The following is a 21,894-nucleotide window of genomic DNA, read 5'->3' on the forward strand; positions in this document are numbered from 1 at the left end:
GAATGGTAGATCTCGGCTTGCATTTTGACTTAGAAAGTGATCTTGACGTTGGTGACCACTGTTCTTTCCCTGATAACACTATCAACGTTTCCCTTTACTGTGGCAATTGTGATCGAATCAACGCAAATGTTAGCCACTTTCAATGCACCATACTGAAACAAAACAAACTATGCAAGATATTTTGTTGTAGGTATAAAGCATCGGCATATGATTCTATTGCATTGACACGCACAACTCAGCCCGTACTCCACACAGACCGGTGTGACATAAACAATCAGAGCTGCAGTAGGCCTACATGCAAATAGACCATTGCCGTATATGGATCTGTGCCATTTACTTTGAACTGGACTGTGTTTACAGCATGAGCGGCCTTGAATAGTAATAGCTTGTTTTGAGATCAAAGCGAGTGTTGTATGTAGCCACGTGTGCACATTTTGTTCATATCCTTTGCTAGTTAGTGAGTTATTTGCCCAGTTATAGATCATTTTAGTCAGCAATAGGGGAGTGATTGCTTCCTACAAGAGTACGAAACATGTACATTTCTGAAAAGGGAGTCAGGTAAATAGTTGTTTTTTGTCTTAATGGGGCAGTGTTGTATTTTTAGACAGGCTTGAATAAGCAAAGTACTGTAGCCAATAGACAGAGGGTAGCATAATTTGGTCTGACTCTATGTAATAATGGTATGGGAATAATAATGCATTTTATTTTGTGAAGTGGTTTCTTGCATTAAACAACACAACAGTCACCTCCTTGTATGAAGGACAAATGGATAAACAGGTTAATGTCAAGCCCTGCATGTTTCATGGAATGTAGGCATAAATTGATCACTCTGAAGAAGGCACAGTGATACCGAAACATTGGTGGTTTACCCAATAAATGACGGTCGAGTTTATAAATAGAGTGTGCGACTCTTTGTTTTTATAGCCTTCAGTGAACACCACACATTGGCTGCTACTGTAGGCTCAATGATGTTAAAGTGTTATGAGATGGCTTTTCTCCATTGTTTTTGAGGTTAGGCAACTCTGGTAGCCCTACATTATGATCAAATAGCCACAGTAGCCTACTTGGCCACTGTTAAAACTGGAAATCAAAGTGGGTACAGCCTCAGTGTTCACAGTAAATGTGCGCTGGAAGTGCGCACAGAATTTTCGTAACGTTCAAGTTTTGTGCTCAGTAGACCTGAAACATTTGAGGGTGCAGTGGTCCTAAGGGAAATTTGGAGGGGTGTATGGATACAGAAGACCACAGTGGATAGACAGTTTCTTGTAGTCATTGGGAGAACACACTCCCACATACACAGACATTTGGAGGGCCCATTTGACCAGGTTGATGGGATACAGGCAGGAGGACATAAAGGTGTATTTCAAGATTACATCACAGAAGAAAGTGAGGTTATATGTACCTATTATATAAAAGTGTTTGTAATTCTGACATTTACATGTGCTTGATATCACATCAATGTCCAAACCTCTTCAATAACCAGATGATATCCACTATGCATTCTGAAGAATAAAGAAGAGCTGAAAATAGCCATGGACAATGACTGTCTGGCAGGACATTTCATTTGAATTGTTCATTCAGAATTAAAGCAAACTACTGTGTTTTATTTCATTTAATTTTCCCCAATGCAGTTGACATTTTTCTCATTATACATGTTAGATCCTGGTTTTCTTCATAAATAAGCAAGCTGCTATGTGTTGCACAATAATAAATTACACATTGTGTTTCCGATCTCTGCCATTGATATAATTGACCAAATGATTTAATGTTAACTTCAAAAGAGGGTGAACAATATTTACCCTCATTCATGTTTGCAAGAAAGTGTCCAGGTTCAATACTTTTGTGTCTGTCATTTCCCCATTCAATATACAAGGTAGGGAGTGACAGCATGTATTATTTTGTGTCTGTCATTTCCCCATTCAATATACAAGGTAGGGGGTGACAGCATGTATTATTTTGTGTCTGTCACTTCCCCATTCAATATACAAGGTAGGGAGTGACAGCATGTATTATTTTGTGTCTGTCATTTCCCCATTCAATATACAAGGTAGGGAGTGACAGCATGTATTATTTTGTGCTGGCATATCTTATGCCCTTTTTAATGTCGCTGTCACAAAAAAAGAAGTGCATTGGAAACCGTTTGCACTTAAACTAGCTTGCAAATTGGGTTGAAATCATGCTACATTCAATCTAAATGCTGCTTTTTTAGACCATTTTATAGTATCTTCTTGTTCAGGTCAGTTATGATTGGTGCTTCTGAGTTACAACATTAGAGGGGTGTATTCTTCACAGGCAATTTGTACCTCAAATGATGTACTGTGTCATGGCTCAAAGGTCCTTGAGATTTTGTCAAAATAAATGGCTTTGAACTAGAATGTGACAATGCATTTATGCTATTGGATAAACAGTATGCAAAAATATAATATAATCAAGAAACCTGAAATTACTGGCTCCTTAGAGGAGTCTGACGTTGGCTTATTTGCGTAGAAAACATCTGAAAAACAGAAATGGAGAGCCATGTGGAGGTCTTAACCAGACAGGGTCCCCAGAAAGTGACTCAACTTCTGGCTGACACAGTTACATAGTCACTGATACAGCTTCTGTTCATTGTCTGTGTTTCTGACCAAAAAGGCTGAAGTCTCAGGGTGTCTGTCCCTCCTTGTCCTTCGACCCCCGAGCTGTGTCACCTCTCGTTGGTGATGATGACGGACGTGCCGATGTAATGAGGAATCTCCCTGTGGATCTCAGGGGAGGAGCTGGAGGCAGGGCTTTGGCTCTTGTAGTCGTAAGAACCCATTTCGTCGCCACGGTAACCGTAGCTGTCTGTCAAGTGGCCGAGGGCAGCATAGGGCGGGGCCTGGAAGGAGCTGTGTTTGGCCAAGACGTGGTGGAGGTTCAAAGACACGTACGGAGCCTGGGTCGGAAGGCCTACCCCGACTCCCATCCCAACTCCAACCCCCATCCACATCCTCCTTTCCTCCTCCCCCGCCTCAGGATCCAACATCTTGGGGCTCCCCCGCTCCCCATTGCTGTCCGTGTGCTCCAGGGGGCCGGTGGCACTGTGGCTGTAGGGGGATTCCATCATACACAGCCTCCTGCGCTGCTCCAGGACCACCTGCATGGGGAAGGGTTGGCCCAGGCCATGGAAGGACCGGGACTGCTCGCAGCTCACCTTCCCCAGCACAGAGTTACTCAGCAGGGGACAGGACAACAGCTTCTCCCCTCCTACACAACCACTCCCCTCGGAGGCCTTGTGGAGGTAGTCTCGACTGAACGGCAGCTTGCTGTCCTCTTTAGTAGCCTGTGACTGGGAGTGCAGGCGGTCCTCTGTGGTCTTGTTCTGGCCAAGCGTGTGATGCTCATAGGGCTCTTCCTTGAACCTGCTGTTAGGGCGCGGGGTTGAGCAGCTGGAGAAGCCATCATGAAGGGGCTCGCAGGGGGGGTACCTCCTGCTCGCCGCGGGGCCTGTCGTGGAGAAATTAAACTCTACGGTGAGATTCAGACTAAAATGCTTCAGTGAAACTGAGCTAAAATGCTATCTTGAGAAGGATTAGGGTTTAACAGGCACATCAGAGGAGCAGTGCAGCACACACTCCGTTTCTCCAATGCTACAGTCAGAAAGGATTTTTCATGTTTTTCATGAACATTTCTGACCTGAGAACAAAAAGGGAAAAGGTGTAAAAGATAGAGCACTTTAAAGTGACAGTTCAGCTTTTCTAACGTTTAACTTATTTTCAACTTCCTTAAGGTGTTGTTTCCTTCAAGCTGCTTCTAAATTTGTTAGATGGTTATTTAGCAACATCCAGAATTTCTGGGCTAGCCTTTTTTCTTTAAATATAGCATTGCTACTGGAAACCTGATCGTATCAGTTAGCAGTGCATTCAAAAGCATGCAGAAAGAGCTCTGCGTTCCTCAGTTCTGATTTAGAAGCCCCGTGCTTTTGAGCCAGAGCCATACCTGAATATGCTGCTGTGGTGGCTGTGGTAATGGAACACGATGCAGCGAATGGTCTCAGGATGTGAGCAGGGTTAGTACCATGGTGGATTTTGGCGTTGGCACAGCTCCACCGCCCCTCGCCCCCTCGACCCTGCAGGGAGCTGAGCAGCTGCTGGGCTGCCAGGCCAGGGGAAGACAGGGAGGTTGAGGCGGAGGAAGAACCCTGGGTGTGTCGCAACCTCCTCTGGGAGTCCGTGTGGGGTAGGTGTCCATAGGGGTAGGGGAAGGAGAGGCCATAGGAGGCGTTGCTACTACACAGGACCTCTCCAGCCTCTGGACCTCCAGAGGGGCCTGAGATCTGACCGTGACAGGGGTTCAGGGGGTAGGGGGTGCTCTCCTTCCAACTTCCTCCCAGGGGGGAGCAGTCCGGCTTGTCTGGGTGGTAGGTGCTGTTGGGCTGGAGGTGGAGGCAGTAGACAACAGATTATGGTGGTGTTGTTATTTTCTAACATAGACAGGCAATGAAGACAGTGTTGTGTACAGTTCATTTGTCAAGCTAAGACAAAAAATCAAGTCCTACTTTTTATATTTTTGGGATAACTATGGAGAGGATATTTCATGAATTTTCAAAAGGAAAGTTACTGATTGTGAATACAATGCAAAAGGTCATTGCGTTGAGGAGTTTGCAGTGTCTCCTTTTTTCCCAAGCTGGATAAAGCTATTCATTCTGATATCTTAGTACGGATGAAAGTACAGGCACAGTATGTAGGTTACTGTGTGTGTACTACACTGCATATGAACTGTATCAGTAACCCAGTGTGAGGAGCAATAGTCTGTAGTACCTGAGGGTAGGGGGCTGTTTTGAGTTTGCTCTTGATCTTGACTGCTTTGGTTTTGAGTTGTTTGCAGAGGTCCTGAGAGGAGGCCAGGCCAGTCTTAAAGGCTAAGCTGGGTTTGGCCACTCGACTCTGCTCCTGAGACAGCTGCATGTCTTTATACTCTACGTCCCTGTGGAGGGACATAGACATACAGCTTGGATTAGCATCACACACACATGTTATATCCTCCACATGTCAGCCCTGCACTACGCTTGGCCAACACATACTTTATCCTCAGGAAAGAAGAGCGCTACATTTCGTACTATGTAACATACACAGACAAACCGGGGGCATCACCTTACAAATTAGCCTGTGTTTCAAACCCAGACTTTTTGCCACAAAATGTCCAAGTCTATTAAACGGAAGTGTTTTAGGGAGTGATTCACCTGTCACAGACCCACTCAGGTCAAAGGTGAAAGGGGAAAGTGTTGACTCACGTGAGAACGTAGTTGACGCTGACGATGCAGTGGGGTCTGGATGAGCGGCTGTTGTGGACGATGGTGGCGTAGCTCTGCACCCACACCCAGCCCCCGTGCTTGGACAACATACGGTAGTACTTAGTGGTGACCTGCCCTTTCACCAACACTGCAGGAGAGAGGGGGAGAGAGAGAAATATTGGGGTGAGAGATAGATCAAATCACAGACTGGACAGTGCCTGAATAAAAGATTGAAAGACAGAAAGAGAAGTGTATATAGAGATGGAATACAAACAGAATGCTTGGGAGAGAGGGCCAGCAAAAGGCTGAGCTCCTTTGACAGGCGTGACTCATTAATACTGTATCATTTTTATTCTCCTCTTGAACCTACATGCATATTCTGTGAGAAACTCCATAGCTGCCACTTATAGAAATCCTAACCCTCTCAAAGAGAGTGTGGGTTGTTTCGTAATAAGAGTCTCAATGTGGCCACAGAGGGGGACTGACTCACAGAGGTGATGAGCAAAGCGTAGATGGAATACGTCACAGCCGTGCACGTGGTGGTACAGCGTCTTCTCAATCAGGTCCTGGGGTTCGTATCCTGTCAACTCAGCCACCCTTGAACCCAAAGGTCACGGGTTAAAAGTAATACATTCACAATCATGATGTTCAAATTCTTTGTTGTGTTTGTCTTTTATTTTGTATTATCTTTTTTTGTCTCATTGTACATTTGTTTGTTTCATCCCTCCCTCCTTTCCTTCCATACCTGGAGTCCAGGAAGATGAGCTTGAGGTCCAGGCTGGCCCTGAACATGAACATGTTACTATGGAGCTTAATCTCTGTGATACCACTGGGAGGCAGGGAGTGGCCCACCGCTACCAGGCCCACGATCTGATAACACGTGTCATACAATGCCATGTCCATCACGTACTGACGGATCTTCAAATAGCCACTGCAATGGATCACCTGGGAAGCAGAGAGATGACAGGGGCTTTACACAGTGATATAGAGATAGATACAGATACATGCATGTACATAGATATAGCTAGACAGAGTCTTTACACCTTGCCTTAACATGTTTCCTGAATGTGGTTTTGTGTCCAAATTTAGGTCGATCTGAGAGATAGATAAATTGAGATACAACATTGTTGGTAATGCAGAATTCTTATCTCACTCACTCTGCAAAAGCAAGAGCAGGTTCAACCTTCAGGCTACAACCAACTAAATCCCCCCCCATCCACCCCTCCCCTCCCTGAAACAGCTACGTGTCTAGAAGCTAAAGGGACTATTTATCTTCATCACTTCCTGTTTACCTATGCCCATGCCGGCCTCGCCCCGGCCATTCAATAGCACTCGCCCAGTTCACACGGATGATTTATTCTACTACTTAACATAATGGCTTGTTTATTGCCAATGTAAATTTACAGCAGGTCTCCATTGCAATCTGCTAGGTGATTTATATTATATGGGGAGAGGGAAGAAGGAGGGAGTCAAGAATATAGCTGTTGCGTCTAAAGATGAGGATGGTGGAGGAACGACTGCGGAGTGTTTTAGGAGTGAGGTGGTTGTCGTCGGAGATTTGAGTGGAAATGCTGCAGCTGCTGAGACTCAGACAAATAATATGCCGTTTCAAATAACCTGTTAACACTGTGATAACACTATAATAACATTATAGACTCAATAGAACAAAACAAACAAATCTATAAATAGAATAACTATTTGTTTTGATATAATAATCTCTTCAAAATGCATGCATTTCACTTGTATGCAAGTGTAGGTGTTTCATTTGAATTAGCTACTTTCTATCTTATATTGTTATTCATGAAAGGTTTACTACTTCCAGAGACACAGATTCTCATGGCATACAGTAACAAAGAAATGTGATTTCAAATATTGCATTACATTATAGTACGCAAGGTGCAACTTTCACTGGGGACAGGGGGAGAAGAAATAAGAAACCTGCACACTGCTCTTGATAGTATCACTTCTCTTGATAATATTACTGCTCTTGATAGTATTACTGCTCTTTAGTAAGCTTTACGTGTCGGCCTCAAGGTCTTCGTCAGAGCTTTTGATGGGGGGATATGTCCCCCACACATTTTGAAATTGCATTTTTGTCCACCCCAGTTTTATCATTGGAATGTGATACAAAACCAGGCAACGGTGTGCTTTAGGACCATGTGGATGCCTCTGAGCGGTCGGGTAGGCTGTTTGGAGTGTAGATCTGACTGGATAAAAATAAATAATAATAATAATAATAATTATGTCTCTCCCACTTCTAAAACCAAAGTTGCGGCCCTTGTAGTAAGGCAGGTAGTCTAGTGGTTAAGAGCGTTAGGCCAGTAACTAAAAGGCTTCTGGTTTGAATCACAAAGCCGACAAGGTAAAACATCTATCGATGTGCCCTTGAGCAGGGCACTTAACCCTAATTGCTCCTGTAAGTTGCTCTGGATAAGGGTGTCTGCTAAATGACCAAAATGTAAAAATGCACCTTATATCCTCCACAGGTCAGTCCTGCATTACGCTTGGCCAACACACACTTCATCCTCAGGAAAAAAGAGCGCTCCATTTCGTACTCTGTTACACACACAAAGACAGCGAGGAGAATGACCATTAGCACATAGACACAATAAAAACACTTCACAGTCACACACTCACCCTGGTTAAATAAAGCAGCAGATGTGGTTAACACACATGTACATTTTCGCATTTGAATGCCAATAAGGGTTGTCAAATTATTTAAAAAATGTGTATTACTGTGATTAATCACGATTAATCGCAAATTCCTAATTTGCTCATATTGAGCTGTAATTTAAGTTTTCCTTATACAAAAAGCATTACATGAATAGTTACATTTAGATTTTGTCATAAGTAACAGTTAGCAAATTCTGGTAAATTGACCTCAGTCAACTTGTTTTGACATCACAATGTTTATTTTTAGCTTTATAGATTATGTATTTTAGACAATGCAATAAAACAAAATTGTGCAGTAAAATGAATAACTCTGACAGCGCAAATTTCAACATGTTAAAAAGGATAAATAAGGAGACACGGCGCGCTACTTTTCAAATGAAGAAGAGAGGCTTGCGCCTCTAGCAGTAACACTCTGAATGGATGGCTCAGAAATAAGAAATATATTTTTTAACACAATTGAATTATTATTCTCAGGTCGGCTAAATGATCTTTTTACAGGATGGGATTACAGATAGTTTTATTTCACCACCTCCATGTGGTGTTTTCTTACATGTGAAACTGAAAATGTGATTTTCACATGATTGATTTTAACATGTGAACTTGCAATTCCACATGTTTTTAACATGTGAAACTGCAAATTTCACATCTGCAACTGCAATTCACGTGAGGTGAAAACATGTTTTCTTCTCACATGTGAAAAAGTGGTGTTAACATGTGAACTCTAAATGTAATAACCTCAACATGTGAAAAAAGATATTTGACTTGTGAAAATGCGATTTTCACTGTAAATTTGACGTGTATTTTTTTGTAAGGGTTTGTATGTGTGTGTGTCTGTGTATGCATGTGTGTGTATGTGTAGGGGTGTTATGAAACTCCCCCAGAAAACAGTACTCCACTGCATGTTGAGTGCTGTTATCACATAAGGCTTAAGATGCTGCTCCTACAGGATGTTAATGAAAACCTGCCCATCAGAGAGGCTGCCTGGGTGTTGCCTTGTATTATGTATCATGGTGCTATACGTTGAAGTATTATGTGTTCTTATAGCAGCTGCATAGATGAAGTATTTGAGCTATTTGTATGATGATGTCACACTAACTGACTTCCTTCTTACAGAAGAGGTAGACCTCGATGAAGTAGCATTAATGTTGCTTACAAACATACAGAAAGTTGAGCATGCGGGAAAATTGTGATCAACTGACTGTCAGTTGGGAGAGAAAGAGAAATAAGTGAAAGAGTGAGAAAAGGCGAGGGAGGAAGCGTGAGAGAGAACAAATAAAGACACAAATTTGACAGAGAAAAAAGGGAGGGAGAGAAAGAACATAAAGACAGAGATTGAATAAATCAAGTATGTTAGGCACCTTGCAGGAAGTGATGGTGGAGGGGCTGATGGGCGCTGAGTACAGCCGTCATCTCATCATGATCTGACGGGTGGATATACTCAAAAATACTGTTCCCCGTCAGCTCCACCTGACAGAAACAAATCAATCAGTCACTTCACATCAAGTTTCATCAGGCTGAGACTAGAGAAAATGGCAAGTGACAATATAGATTAGAGACCAACATATCATTTCTTCAATGACATGTAATCTCTAGCCTTATGTGAAGAAGACAGTCTTTCTGAATAGTGTTTTGAGGTCTTTTGATCTTTTAGCAGGATGATACTCTGTCATTACAAGGGATTACATCATCACAGAGAAATGCCTATTGTAGGGGGACACTGACTGACTGTGCGTGTGTGTGCGTGTGTGTGCGTGCGTGAGCGTATGTGAGTGTGTGGTTGCCTGCGTGAGCGTGTGCATGAGCGTGTGCGTGTGTGTGTGTGTGTTAGAAGTGAGGAGGGGAGCAAATCTCTTGCCGCCCCTGAAATCGATCTCTGCATCCCTTTCAGCTCTGCCTCAAAGGGGGATGATGTCAGGAAACACAAGGGTTAATTTATGAAAGAGGCAATCATTTGCATGAGAACACAGAACACTGTCCAGGCTCCACTTTGATCTATTTTACCTCCCAAATTTTGGGGTGGAGTCACTCAGTGAGCGGGTCACTGCTCACCACTTCAACAACAAATTGGTTTCTTCACAGTGTGGAGTTAGGTTGGACTAATCCATGCTTTGTAGTGAGAGAGCATTAGAACTGAGCATGCTTTTTGGTGTCGTAGAAACGGTGACAAGCAATAGCATGCGAGAGCAACAAGTGAAATATGTGTGTTCAAGCACCAATGTAAGTTAATATATGTGGGTTACTGATAATAAACAGACCTCTAGATTTCACACTGGAGGATGGGTTAACCTCAAAGTAAAAGCAGAGACCTTCTCAACACTCAAGTAATGAGTGACTTTCACTGAATTCACTGTTGTCTCTTTCGCAATTCATTTTAAAACAACACGGACCTTAGCCCACTATACCTCCACCTGACACACACACACACACACACACACACACACACACACACACACACACACACACACACACACACACACACACACACACACACACACACACACACACACACACACACACACACTCACAAAATATCAATAAAAGCGGATGGTCCATTTGAATAAGCTTCACAGTGTACACAGGTGTGCACAAGCAGCATTTGCATCAGGGCTGCGTGCAAGAGTGGAACATTTAGAGTGGGTGGTGGTGTTGTTTTTATAGGATTGAGTTATTGCTGTTGCTCAGCCCCCCTGTTCTCTCAAATTCTTCCTGAGCACAGCCTTCAGTGTGTCTGTCTATGCTTGATCAGGTGAGGTATATTTAAGACATCAGCATTTCTGTTTGCTATCCACAGCTCAGTACACAATCACTTCACATGAGTGCAGTGTTAGAATGACAGAGGTTACCTACTGTTGGTTCTGGCCACTTTCAGAATCAGAACGCCCCTATTAGTAGCTAAGCAAAAATCAGTGTGGACACACCCATTATAAAAAACTGCTATATAGAATAGTACCTTTGGTCTGGCTCACCATGTCTAGGGCACCCCCTAAAATACTTTCTATCGCTCACTTTGTATGTTTTGGAAAGTGAACCATATAGAACGACCATATGCTCGAAGTAGAGACCCAGAACGACCATATGTTCGAAGTAGAGACCAAGAGTATACGCATCAGAGACAGGACTTCAACTATAAACCTTTGTTTTGAGGGAGGCTGCCGCAGACTCCATTTCACTTCATATTTTCAGTCACCACGTGTTCGATAGACAGCATCTCTCTCTGGGGGAACAGCAACTCTGAAGAAGTTGGCTTGTCAAGCAGCAAAGCCCACTCCTGAGTGATGATCACACTTCATTCTGATCATTGATGGCACCACAGAGCAGAGCCATAGGCTGTCCTACTGAAATATATAAGCCAAACCAGCAACGATACACTGCTCCTCAGTCAAACTGCATGGGCCTCAGTTAAGGCAGGGTAAACAGCAAAAATATTTGACACACACACACACACATACATGTATATAGACACACACAAACACACAATGTACCACACATTAACACACGCAAAACACAAAATCATATTGGATGTGCAGCAAAGTCGATGAGGACGTTGCTCCATTTAGAAAGGCTGCAGGGACCATTCTAAAATAACGCCTTCAACCTGGCTAGCTTAAGTTCCAACTGCAAATACCCCCCAGAGAGGCAGAAGTCAGAAGCAATAGCTAGCTAAGCTAACCTTAAATATTAGCATGAGCTGAGCAACTGTTTTTTTGGTTTCATATACCAATGCTACACTCACAGCATGAATAGCTGGACGTTTTCGCACGTCCCATATTGTTAAATGAACAGCACCCACACACAAAGGAAGTCAACAGCACCTAGAATAGACGCACCGATCATATTCTGTGGCCAGTCCATGCCCTCTGACTTATCTGTGTTAGGTGAACTTAGGCAACCTTTGTTTGGCATTCTGCAGCCTGTTTTACTGACTGTCAAATCAATGTTTAAACAGGCATATCAGAAGGCAGATGTCCCTTAGGTGACCTTGGTTGTGTTGAGGGAGGCAGACACAGCTTGTGGCATATGCAATGGTTGCCCAGGTCCAAGATGGAGGCAAAGCTATGTCTTACCTGGGATAGGCCAAGGTGGACTGACGCTGTCTCAGAGATGTACATGATTTTGCCATCCGAAGCGACAACGAATACAAAGCCGTCCAGAGTCTGGGGAATGAAACATGTGTTAGACCCGAAAATAGACGGTTCCATTTTGCATTGAAAAAAATGCATAGAAGGTCACTTAGAATTGTAGATGTTATACATTGCATTGTGATAGTGATAAATCAGCATATGGGAGTCTGATTATTAATGGCTTTTATGTCTACTCTTTTGCAATGTCTTTAAAAAAAACACACATCCTAATTTCTATCACATCTGGCTCTAATCATGACATGAAATCTATTACAAATTCTTGGCAAAGCCTACACATGAATTCCATAGCAAAAACATTTAAACAGTGCATTTTATCAAAATAATCAACTACATTTCCTCTTAAGAACTTGACAATTTTCCTAAATGCATATAATAGTGTTATTCACATCTAAGCACCACTCTGCTCCAGGGTTCTATATTTACGATGTATATTTTTGCACGATACATTTACCTTGAATTTGTGTAGTATTTACTGTTATAGATGTGTTTTCTATTTCAGTTTACTTATGTGTGTTGTATATTGTCTAGTGCAATTATTGTCTTGCATATAATCTTATTGATAATATTGTGTTGTATTTACAGTATGTTGCATATATACTGAGTATACCAAACATTAGGAACACCTCCCTAATATTGAGTCCCCCCCCCCCCCCCCCCTCTTTGCCCTCAGAACAGCCTCAATTATTTGGGGCATGGACTCGACAAGGTGTCGAAAGCGACTCCAATGCTTCCCACAGTTGTGTCAAGTTGGCTGGATGTCCTTTGGGTGGTGGACCATTCTTGATACACACGGGAAACTGTTGACTGTGAAAAACCCAGCAGCATTGCAGTTCTTGACACAAACCAGTGTGCCTGGCACCTACTACCATACCCTGTTCAAAGGCACATACATCTTTTGTCTTGCCCATTCACCCTATGAATGGCGCATACACAATCCATGTCTCAATTGTCTCAATGCTTAAAAATCCTTCTTTAACATGTCTCCTCCCCTTCATCTACACTGATTGAAGTGGATTTAACAAGTGACATCAATAAGGGATCATAGCTTTCCCCTGGATTCATCTGGTCAGTCTATGTCATAGAAAGAGCAGGTGTTGTTCATGTTTTGTATATTCAGTGTATATTCTGCTGCATTTATTGTGTACATACATGTAATTGTGTTGTGTATATTGTATTATATATCTATGTTGAATATAGCCCACCTGCAGTAGATGGGAGCCCAGTTCCTTAGCCATGTTGTCCAGAGGGCTGATTCTGGTCGGCTGGCCCCAGGCCTCCCCCAGGCCTGTGGAGGAAACACACAACAGGCTTAGAATACATTACCTAGAGCTGCTTCCAGGAGAAGAGGACACTATGAAGGGGACACAAGATATAGCCTTACATTGTTTTTCTTCCTGGTCTGATCGGATACTGCAATTTCAAGGGTAAGGGTTTATGTCTATGACTCACATAGCTCTGCCTATAGGCTGTGTCTGACTTGGACTATAACTTTGATCACAGCCTGCAAAAGGCCATTCAGGCATCTTTGGCACTGCCACATATAATGCAGAGACACACATACTAAGCTATTGACCCAATGCCTTCTACGCCAAAAGAAAAGATGGACACCAGCCAGCCTTAAAGGGTACATCAACCATGACAGATATCCCTTGAGATGCTGCTCATAATAGTTTGAGAAGTATTGAGCCTTGTAATGTATACAGTGTCTTCAGAAAATATTCATATCCCCTTGACTTATTCCACATTTTGTTGTGTTACCAGTCACTAAGAACAAGATACATTTTCCCTACAGTCACTCTCACTCGCTGTGATTTAATTTGGCTATTATATGCTTTGATCAGATACTGGGACATGCAAATAGCATCTGTGTGTTTATACTCAACATGTCTGTTTGCAGATGAGGCCAGCAAATTGTGACTTGACAAAATCACCCCTGAAATGTTTTTACAGATCCATGTTTTAGAATAAAGTGTTAGTAACATTTCAGAACTGTCATCTGAAATTATACAACTTTAATTTAAATTGAACTATGATGTGTGATAAAGTTGAATATTTGCATGTCAGGTTAGTCCATCATATACATTTGTAGCAGGGTGGAATTTGTCAAATGCTGTGAAATTAATAGCCAATTACACTTGTTTCCTAGTCTGGGATTTCTCAGAAAAACCCATGATCACCCTACATTTTCTCAATGTAAACGTACACGTTGATTTGATTTGACTGAGAAAACTGAGAAAATATGAAAAAAATATTGCAATAGCCAAGTAGTCTAACTGACAACAAAATATTTTTCAAGAATGTTTTGGTCAAACATTCAGAGTTAACAGCTCACGTTTTCTACTGTTATATTCCCATACTTTCACCATCAATACCCATTTCCTAAAATTCCCTGTGTCTTGATTAGACGTCAGCTAAAGAATTAGGTGATGTGCAGGACAGGCCTTTTCCTGGATCTATAGTCCAAAATAACGATAAGTGGAAGCGACAGAGACGTTTCACCGGCGCAGAAATGTCAGAAATGTGTTTTCTTATTATTTATGAACATTTTTTAAAGAACTACCTCAAACTAAAATACATTATTTTGCAATTTGCACATTTTGTGCATGGAATACACGAGACAAAAATGCATAATTGGAATGAGGTGATAGGCCTATTATATTTAACGAACTTTTGCGCATCATAAATATTGAAATCTGCCTAAGTATCTGATTTCCCAGAATAGTTATTTGCAAAATAAGATTACACATTCATTTGACAAATGTGAGGGAGAGTGGCCATTGAAATAGACTCGTTGGACGGCGGTCACATCTCTCTCAGTCCAAGGATGTCGGGAATTAAATTGAGACTCAGACAATATTCAATAGGCTACATCTGATGTCAAAAGAGAACATAAAAACAAAAAATGTATGGCAGACTGTATTTTAGCGTAGGTCTACTTAGGCAAGGATACTGTCTATAACTAATTAAAAAGTAATATTTCGTTTGAAAGAATGTAATTAAGGAGAAACAACCCTATCTAATGATATATGCTATAACCAAAGTGCTAAACTAATATTTCGCTTGTAAGTTCATACAATTTAAAACACAGGTCAATGTTCTGTACTTTTGAAATAGCCAGCAGATATTTGCCTACTTCATCTATATAATTTATTAGTACCAATGTAAAATTCATATTATGTTTTGTTGTGTAGCCTATAGTGTTTTGTAATATTGTTATACAGTGTATTTCTTTATTTGATGCCACAAGATATCACACTTTTTATTCGTGAAATGGTCATAAACTGAACTATTCAAATCCAGAACTAACGGGTGGCCCTTAGTCCGTGTCTTTAAGGTTTCTGTGACTTTATGAGTGATGACAGACCAATTCTATGAGAGGATGAGGGCTGTTTTCCTGGGGTTTAGCCTGTCGAAGTGTTAGTTGTTTTATTGACCATAATTGGATGATTTATCATAAATCATAATCTAGAGCCTCGTGTTTAGGAGTGAAAACATATATCATGCAAACAAACATGAATAATAAGTATCTTTTGAATTGCATGACCAGGTGGGAAAGGGGAAAGTTGGGGACAATTCTAATCACACTTTTACGCACACATGGTCACCGTCACTACGCACCTGTATGTTGATATTTATTATTTGTATAGCACGTATTCTACTGGAGAATAATTTAACTCACATTTTTAATGGGAACATTAACTTTGGGAAGTGATAATGGAAATCTGCATGACTTCGAAAATCTGATTATATTTTGGACATTGTCCTGCTGCGCTCAAAATTAACATTTATTTAGTTATATTTCCTGACCTGTTTTATGGGTATTTGTTAAAACCATAATACAAAGACCAATATTATGTTTCGAGAACTGACATGTTCCTCTTCTCTTGAAGACATAGTTATGATTAATCATTCAACTGTTAGTGGTAGCATAACTCACCATCTGGAAACACGGCTCTCATCTTCAGGTAACTGGTTGTCAGCCGAATGATTGAAGCCTTATCCAGTTGTGATGTGATGGCCGAAGGTAAAGGCAGTAATTTCGCCAGTTCATAAAATTCTCCATTTTCTTTTTCTCGTCTCGTCTTCGCTGCATTCTTGGACTTTTCCTTCATCTCTGACTGATGTAAAGTAATGCCTGTTGCATAACAGAACACCTTCCTCTTCGCCCTCAACACGTAGATTTAGCCTTTTTTTATCTTTGAATCAGAAAATGCACTTAACAATTAGATAGAAGCATAACGATATTGCAGCATATTCATTCTCATTTCTTGGCCGATCTACATGTGAAAAATAGTTCCTCTCCTTGTAGATTCCAGATACGTGCATGTTCACTGAAAATGGTTACATGTAATTCGTTAAATTCAATCTAAAAACCATTAGGCCTACATGAGGATACAATAGTTGTAAAAAAAATGTGGACTTGGTCTCAAACGTTGTTTTGCGACGCGTGTGCGTAACAAAATTAATGTGGTAAACAACGCTAAAGTTACCAGTGCCCTGTAAATCATCTGAACGGCTTTTTCTTAGATTACTTTTCATTCAAAAGAGTCAGTGAGTACACCTCTTTGGTAGGCTCCCTTCAGTCTCCAAGTGGTGGCATGAGAAACATGATGCTCTATTGAGCGATTAAACAACGGAATACGTCTACTCTGACAAACATCCCACGGATGAACGCCCCGTTCCGACAGGAATGACTCCCTTGAAGTATCAGAAAATGTCCGATGTTTAATCACACCATCAACAGAAGAGTCGGTTAGATTCGCTGTACCTTATTGTTGTGAATGTGTAGGCCTCTAGACATATTATTAATGTGCGTGAATCAAAAGTTTATTTCAATCGTTGACTAACGAAAGCATGTGGATTAAGCCCATGTAGGTATACTGTTAACGTTTGAAAATAATTGGACGCGAAATTCTTCGTGCGTTATGGAAATGTAGGCCTATCCAACTTTTCCATTTGCCAAGTATATTAAAACCTCGATGCACACATGCCCCAGACACATTTCAAGACGTCCATGATGTAGAGACGTTTTTACAAAATATCAATTTGAAGTTACCTGCGTCTGGACTGTTATTTTTCACACTTAATTCCTGCGTGTGCTCGCTGCCATAACCACCAGAAATGTGTCTTCGATGACGCACTGGCACTGCAGTTAGGATGATTAGTGAATAAGGCCTATGTGTCCTTCCCATCAAATGCCCACCTTTTTTCATCGACTCAGGAAGACATCAACTGAGTTCTCAATTTCGTAATTTCAACGCCAGGATAAGGATGCATAGGAACTATGTTACCAATGGAGAGCATGAGAAGTTGCCTCAGACAGTGGTAGGAACCATAACGCAATATTTTCCTCTTCAAGAAGTCTCGTTGTTCAGGTTCAATAATCCCAAAAGGCAGACCGATATTCCAAGCAGCATACGTTAATTCCTTTCGCAGAACCAAAGGCGGACGAGGGCGGTACGTGGGAGAGAGGGCACGGTTCCAAACAGTTACGTCACGGAGTCTCCGCTGCCTCTGTCAAAGGAACAGTGCAAGAAATTGTCTAAAAACAATACCAAATGCAGCACAGGGCTGATATGACAATAGACTTCATGCGCGTCTCTTCCAAATTCATCTGGTCACATTTTGTAGGCTATTGTCCAATTCAATGTGATGTAGCCTATGAAGTCAGTCATGCAAGCCTTGTAGGAAAGTTTTTAGAACGATTAAACATGTTAGGCTTTATAACCTCTTCGGCCTACAGAAATTGAATTACTTACTGTTCATATCCTACAAAATGTATATTTTCAATAACAATCTCAAAAGATTAGCATAAAGATTTCGTAGGTCTGGGCCATAGAGCACTGGCTGAACGATTCAATGTGGTAATTTGAATATGCGTTTATAGAATCCCCTCGTTATGTTTGCTTTCCATAATTTGTATTCCCATAATTTTGCATATTCAGTAGGCTATTCAAAACACACTTTGTCATATGATATACTCGTTATACCTCCTATATTGCATGGCGAGACAGCATGCAAAGTCAAGCCAGGCCAGAAGCAAGAAACACACATTATCTATAGAGTAGGGTTCCCCGGCCAGAGGCCCGCGGATGGTTTTATTTGGCCCCCCAAGTTTTCTGAGCAAAAAAAATGTTTTTTATTTTATTTTTGTAATTATTTTCGTTCCAAACATAAAAGACTGTAAAATCACCAGGAAATGAGCTCAAAGGGACTTTGTTATAGGAAATCTGTTCCCAAGTATTTCCACGCATAAATAGGTCTATATGATCGCATCCCAATGTAATCAATGTTTGAAATTATTATATTTTTGTCAAATACTATAGCCTATCTGTTTGGGAATCTTTGCAGTGTACAAATAATGTATAACTATGTTCTGGCCCCCAGTGGTGTAAAGTACTTAAATAAAAATACTTGTAAGTACTACTTAAGTCGTTTTTTAGGGTATCTGTACTTTACTTTACTATATCTTTTGGCCAACCTTTACTTCAATACATTATGTAAATTATGTACTTTTTACTCCATATATTTTCCCTGACATCCAAAAGTACTTGTTACATGTTGAATGCTTAACAGGACAGGTCAATTGTCAAATTCCCACTGTCAAAATAACATCCCTGGTCCTCCCTACTGCCTCTGATCTGGCGGACTCACTAAACACAAATGCTTCGTTTGTAAATTATGTCTAAGTGTTATCCATAAATGGCTATCCAAAAATGTAAAACCCAAGAAAATTGTGCTGTCTGGTTTGCTTAACATAAGGAATTTGAAATGATATATAGTTTTACTTTTGATACTTAAGTAGACCTATTTTAGCAATTACATTTACTTATGATACTTAAGTATATTTAAAACCAAATAGCCTACTTTTAGACTTTTACTTAAGTAGTATTTTACTGGGCGACTTTCACTTTTACTTGAGTCATTTTCTATTAAGGTGTCTTTCATTTTACTCAAGTATGACAGTTGGGTACTTTTTCCACCATTGCTGGCCCCCGACCATCCGCTCAAGTAAAAATCGGCCCACGGATGAATGTAGTTGGGGACCCCTGCTATGGAGGCTATATATATAGGTCCATCATTCATTTTCTATTTTGTTGTTAGCTTGTCATTTCTGTTTTTCAGGCCTACTGTTTATATTCCTATTGTGTAGGCCTACTTATAACAGTGTAGCCTAATTAAAAATGCAATTAACTTTGTAATGTACTAAAACATTATTCAGATAAATATCATACTAGCATTTCCACACTCGCTTTTTTGTGTATTTGGATAAATATTCCTTTAAAATAAACGGGAAAATACTAATACAACTAATTTGCCACGATATCTTTTTTCATTAATATATATAATGACGGATTCATAGGCTTATAGTTTTGCGAAATAAGAAAGTGCTTATATGCTCAATATTTAATTAATACGTTAATTAGATATCTTTACAAATGGCATTGGCCTAATATTTGTAGTTTTCATATATTTTAATTACAAGTTCATATTTACTGTTGCCAAAATAATTCACATAGGCCAACCACTATTCGTGCAATTAATTGTCCAATAACAATCTATTGTTGCCTGAATTTATATCTCAAAATAAGTTTATTTAGCCAACAAAAATGTATTGAATCTGTCAGAGAAATCTAAATGTGAGTGTTTTGAACAGTTGTCCCATTTAAACAGAAATTCTAACTTTAACGGTCATCCTACTGGGAAAAAACTAGAATCAACGATGTTTCCACTTCATGTCAACCCCCAAAATCAATGTGATTACTTTGAATCAACATGGAAAACTGGTTGGATTTGACAAAAGTAATAGACATAAGTGCATTTCTTGTTTTTTTCACCCAACCTTTAACCTAATCCAATGACATGGAGAATTTATTTGTTGACTTCACGTTGAATTAACGTTAGTTGACAACTCAACCAAATGTACATCCAAACTAGACATTGAACTGATGTCTGTGACCAGTGGGATGTTGCCAGTATAATTTGTGAATGTCTGAATGTAAACAAACCAAGATTATGTTTAAGGATCATCACATGATTCTAAAGCATGCAAGTTCTATTGATGTCTGTATGGTAAAATGTTCTAGCTTGATGTCAAATAGAACATGCATTTGGCTAACTTGCATCTATGCTCATAAAATCAGCCCAAAAGATTGACAAAAAGTTCCTTGGCAGAAGTTACTGCAACCAGGTAAGGTTATGAAAATTAAGGAAGAAGTGAAAGCAACTGTGGTAAGCTAATATAAAATACACAAAAATTCATTTATTTAAAATATCTGTGCATCCATTCAGCAAACAAATAATCTTTCATACTGAATTTGGATTTAAGAGCAATTTCATCTGAGCAATGTTGTTATTTGCCCAATTATGTCTACTCTAGCAATTAAGTCAATTTTACACAACTACTGTTTACCTGTGTATTTCAATGTAATTAACAATTAGAGACCTCTCCGTGACTTGACACAAAATGGACCCAGGCAGCATACACTCATGGTCTGTTTCAAGAGCAGAAACAAATCTTTGATACCAATGTGCCAGCTTCAATAAAAATGCTGAATATGGTTTTCATACCTGGCACACTACTGTAGCGCTCACAGGAAATAGCTGAGTGGGAACTGGACGCAGTTCTGTTGCAGGGACTGTGTGTGTGTGTCCGTGCGTGCATGCGTGCGGGTGTGCATGTGTTTAGTTTAGTTTATAAGGATCCCCCTTAGCTTCTGCTCATGCAGCAGCTACTCTTCCTGGGGTCTAAGTGTGGACGTTCATGTGTGTGTGTGTGTGTGTGTGGATGGATATCCCTTTGACATCTTGGTTACAGATAGACCATGGGTACCCAATCGATCTGTGTTCTCTCAAACTGACAGCAGCAGGGTTCGAACAGGACATCACCTGTCCCATGTGCAATGAACTAACCTTCAGGGAAACTCAAAACACAAAATTAAATATAAAATAATACGTTTCTGTAATATTTGTTATAGGCTAGTCCTAGTCATCCTTGACTATTTTCCCTTATAAACAACCAAACACAAGGCTAACCACCCTTACAGGTCCAATGCACATAGAAGAGTCCTCAACACCTCTCATCTTTTCACTAACCTAACATTTAGCTCGGTTAACACATTATAATCACACAAATGGCACTATATCATATGAGATGGATAATTGCTCCTTGAAAAAAAAACATGGGAGTCATTCATCCATTCGGTCCTTCACAGTGTGAATGGCAGCCTTTTAAAAAGGGCCTAATCAGCTCATTTATTTATGTTGTAGTGTTGGCTGTGATACTCAGGCTATCACTTTCTGCCTGGCTGTCACCGCTGATGGATTAACAGAGCGCTGGGACGATATGGAAAATCCTGCTGGAGGAGGAACTTGAAGGAGACACTAAAGGCCAATGCTTGTGGTTTCCCCCATCTGCCCGCCCACTTGTCTCACCCTCCCCATCTTAGACATCCTTCTATGTTCCTGGACTGGCCTATATGGATCTCTTGGATTCTAGAATAGCAGTGAATGAATGGAAGACAGTGAGTGCTTTCTTACCTGGAGGGTACAGGTTGGATAGTTTGAGGGTTGCCATGCAGAGGATGGTAAGTGACTGATGAAATGTCCCACTGATGAGAGTTGTGTCAGAGATCAAATATGAACTCACCCTACATGTTGTTCTAGGAAGATAAACTTGTATAAAAGCCTAAGTGGGTGTGTTCTCTTGTGTGTGTGCTTGCGAGTTTGTAAGAGAGAGAGAGAGAGTGACAGAGGAAGGTTGAAGAGTGCTGGAGGGTGAAAAGGAGCAGAGGCGGTGAGTAGGTTAACCCCTTATTAACCTCTGTT

General features: G+C 40.8%; 1 protein-coding gene across 3 annotated transcripts; it reads right to left on the reverse strand.

The window, feature by feature from the left end:
- Window positions 1–675: 675 nt before the first annotated feature.
- On the reverse strand, window positions 676–17,493 carry sim2 (SIM bHLH transcription factor 2). Of its 3 annotated transcripts, none has more exons than XM_020464908.2 (12): window positions 17,270–17,493; window positions 16,004–16,262; window positions 13,269–13,351; window positions 11,989–12,078; window positions 9,283–9,391; window positions 7,722–7,807; window positions 5,997–6,196; window positions 5,742–5,848; window positions 5,252–5,399; window positions 4,779–4,944; window positions 3,958–4,393; window positions 676–3,465 (listed from the first exon to the last, which is right to left on the reverse strand). In XM_020464908.2, the coding sequence occupies exons 2-12, from the start codon at window positions 16,176–16,178 to the stop codon at window positions 2,684–2,686; spliced, it is 2,382 nt and encodes a 793-aa protein (XP_020320497.1). In that variant the 5' UTR covers window positions 16,179–16,262; window positions 17,270–17,493; the 3' UTR covers window positions 676–2,683. The 3 variants fall into 3 exon arrangements, with proteins under 3 accessions (XP_020320497.1, XP_020320495.1, XP_020320496.1); XM_020464906.2 differs by having other exon boundaries at window positions 17,123–17,493; XM_020464907.2 differs by lacking the exon at window positions 17,270–17,493 and having other exon boundaries at window positions 16,004–17,112.
- Between the last annotated feature and the right edge of the window lie 4,401 nt (window positions 17,494–21,894).

This window comes from Oncorhynchus kisutch, linkage group LG28 (assembly GCF_002021735.2).
Source record: "Oncorhynchus kisutch isolate 150728-3 linkage group LG28, Okis_V2, whole genome shotgun sequence".
NCBI lineage: Eukaryota > Metazoa > Chordata > Actinopteri > Salmoniformes > Salmonidae > Oncorhynchus > Oncorhynchus kisutch.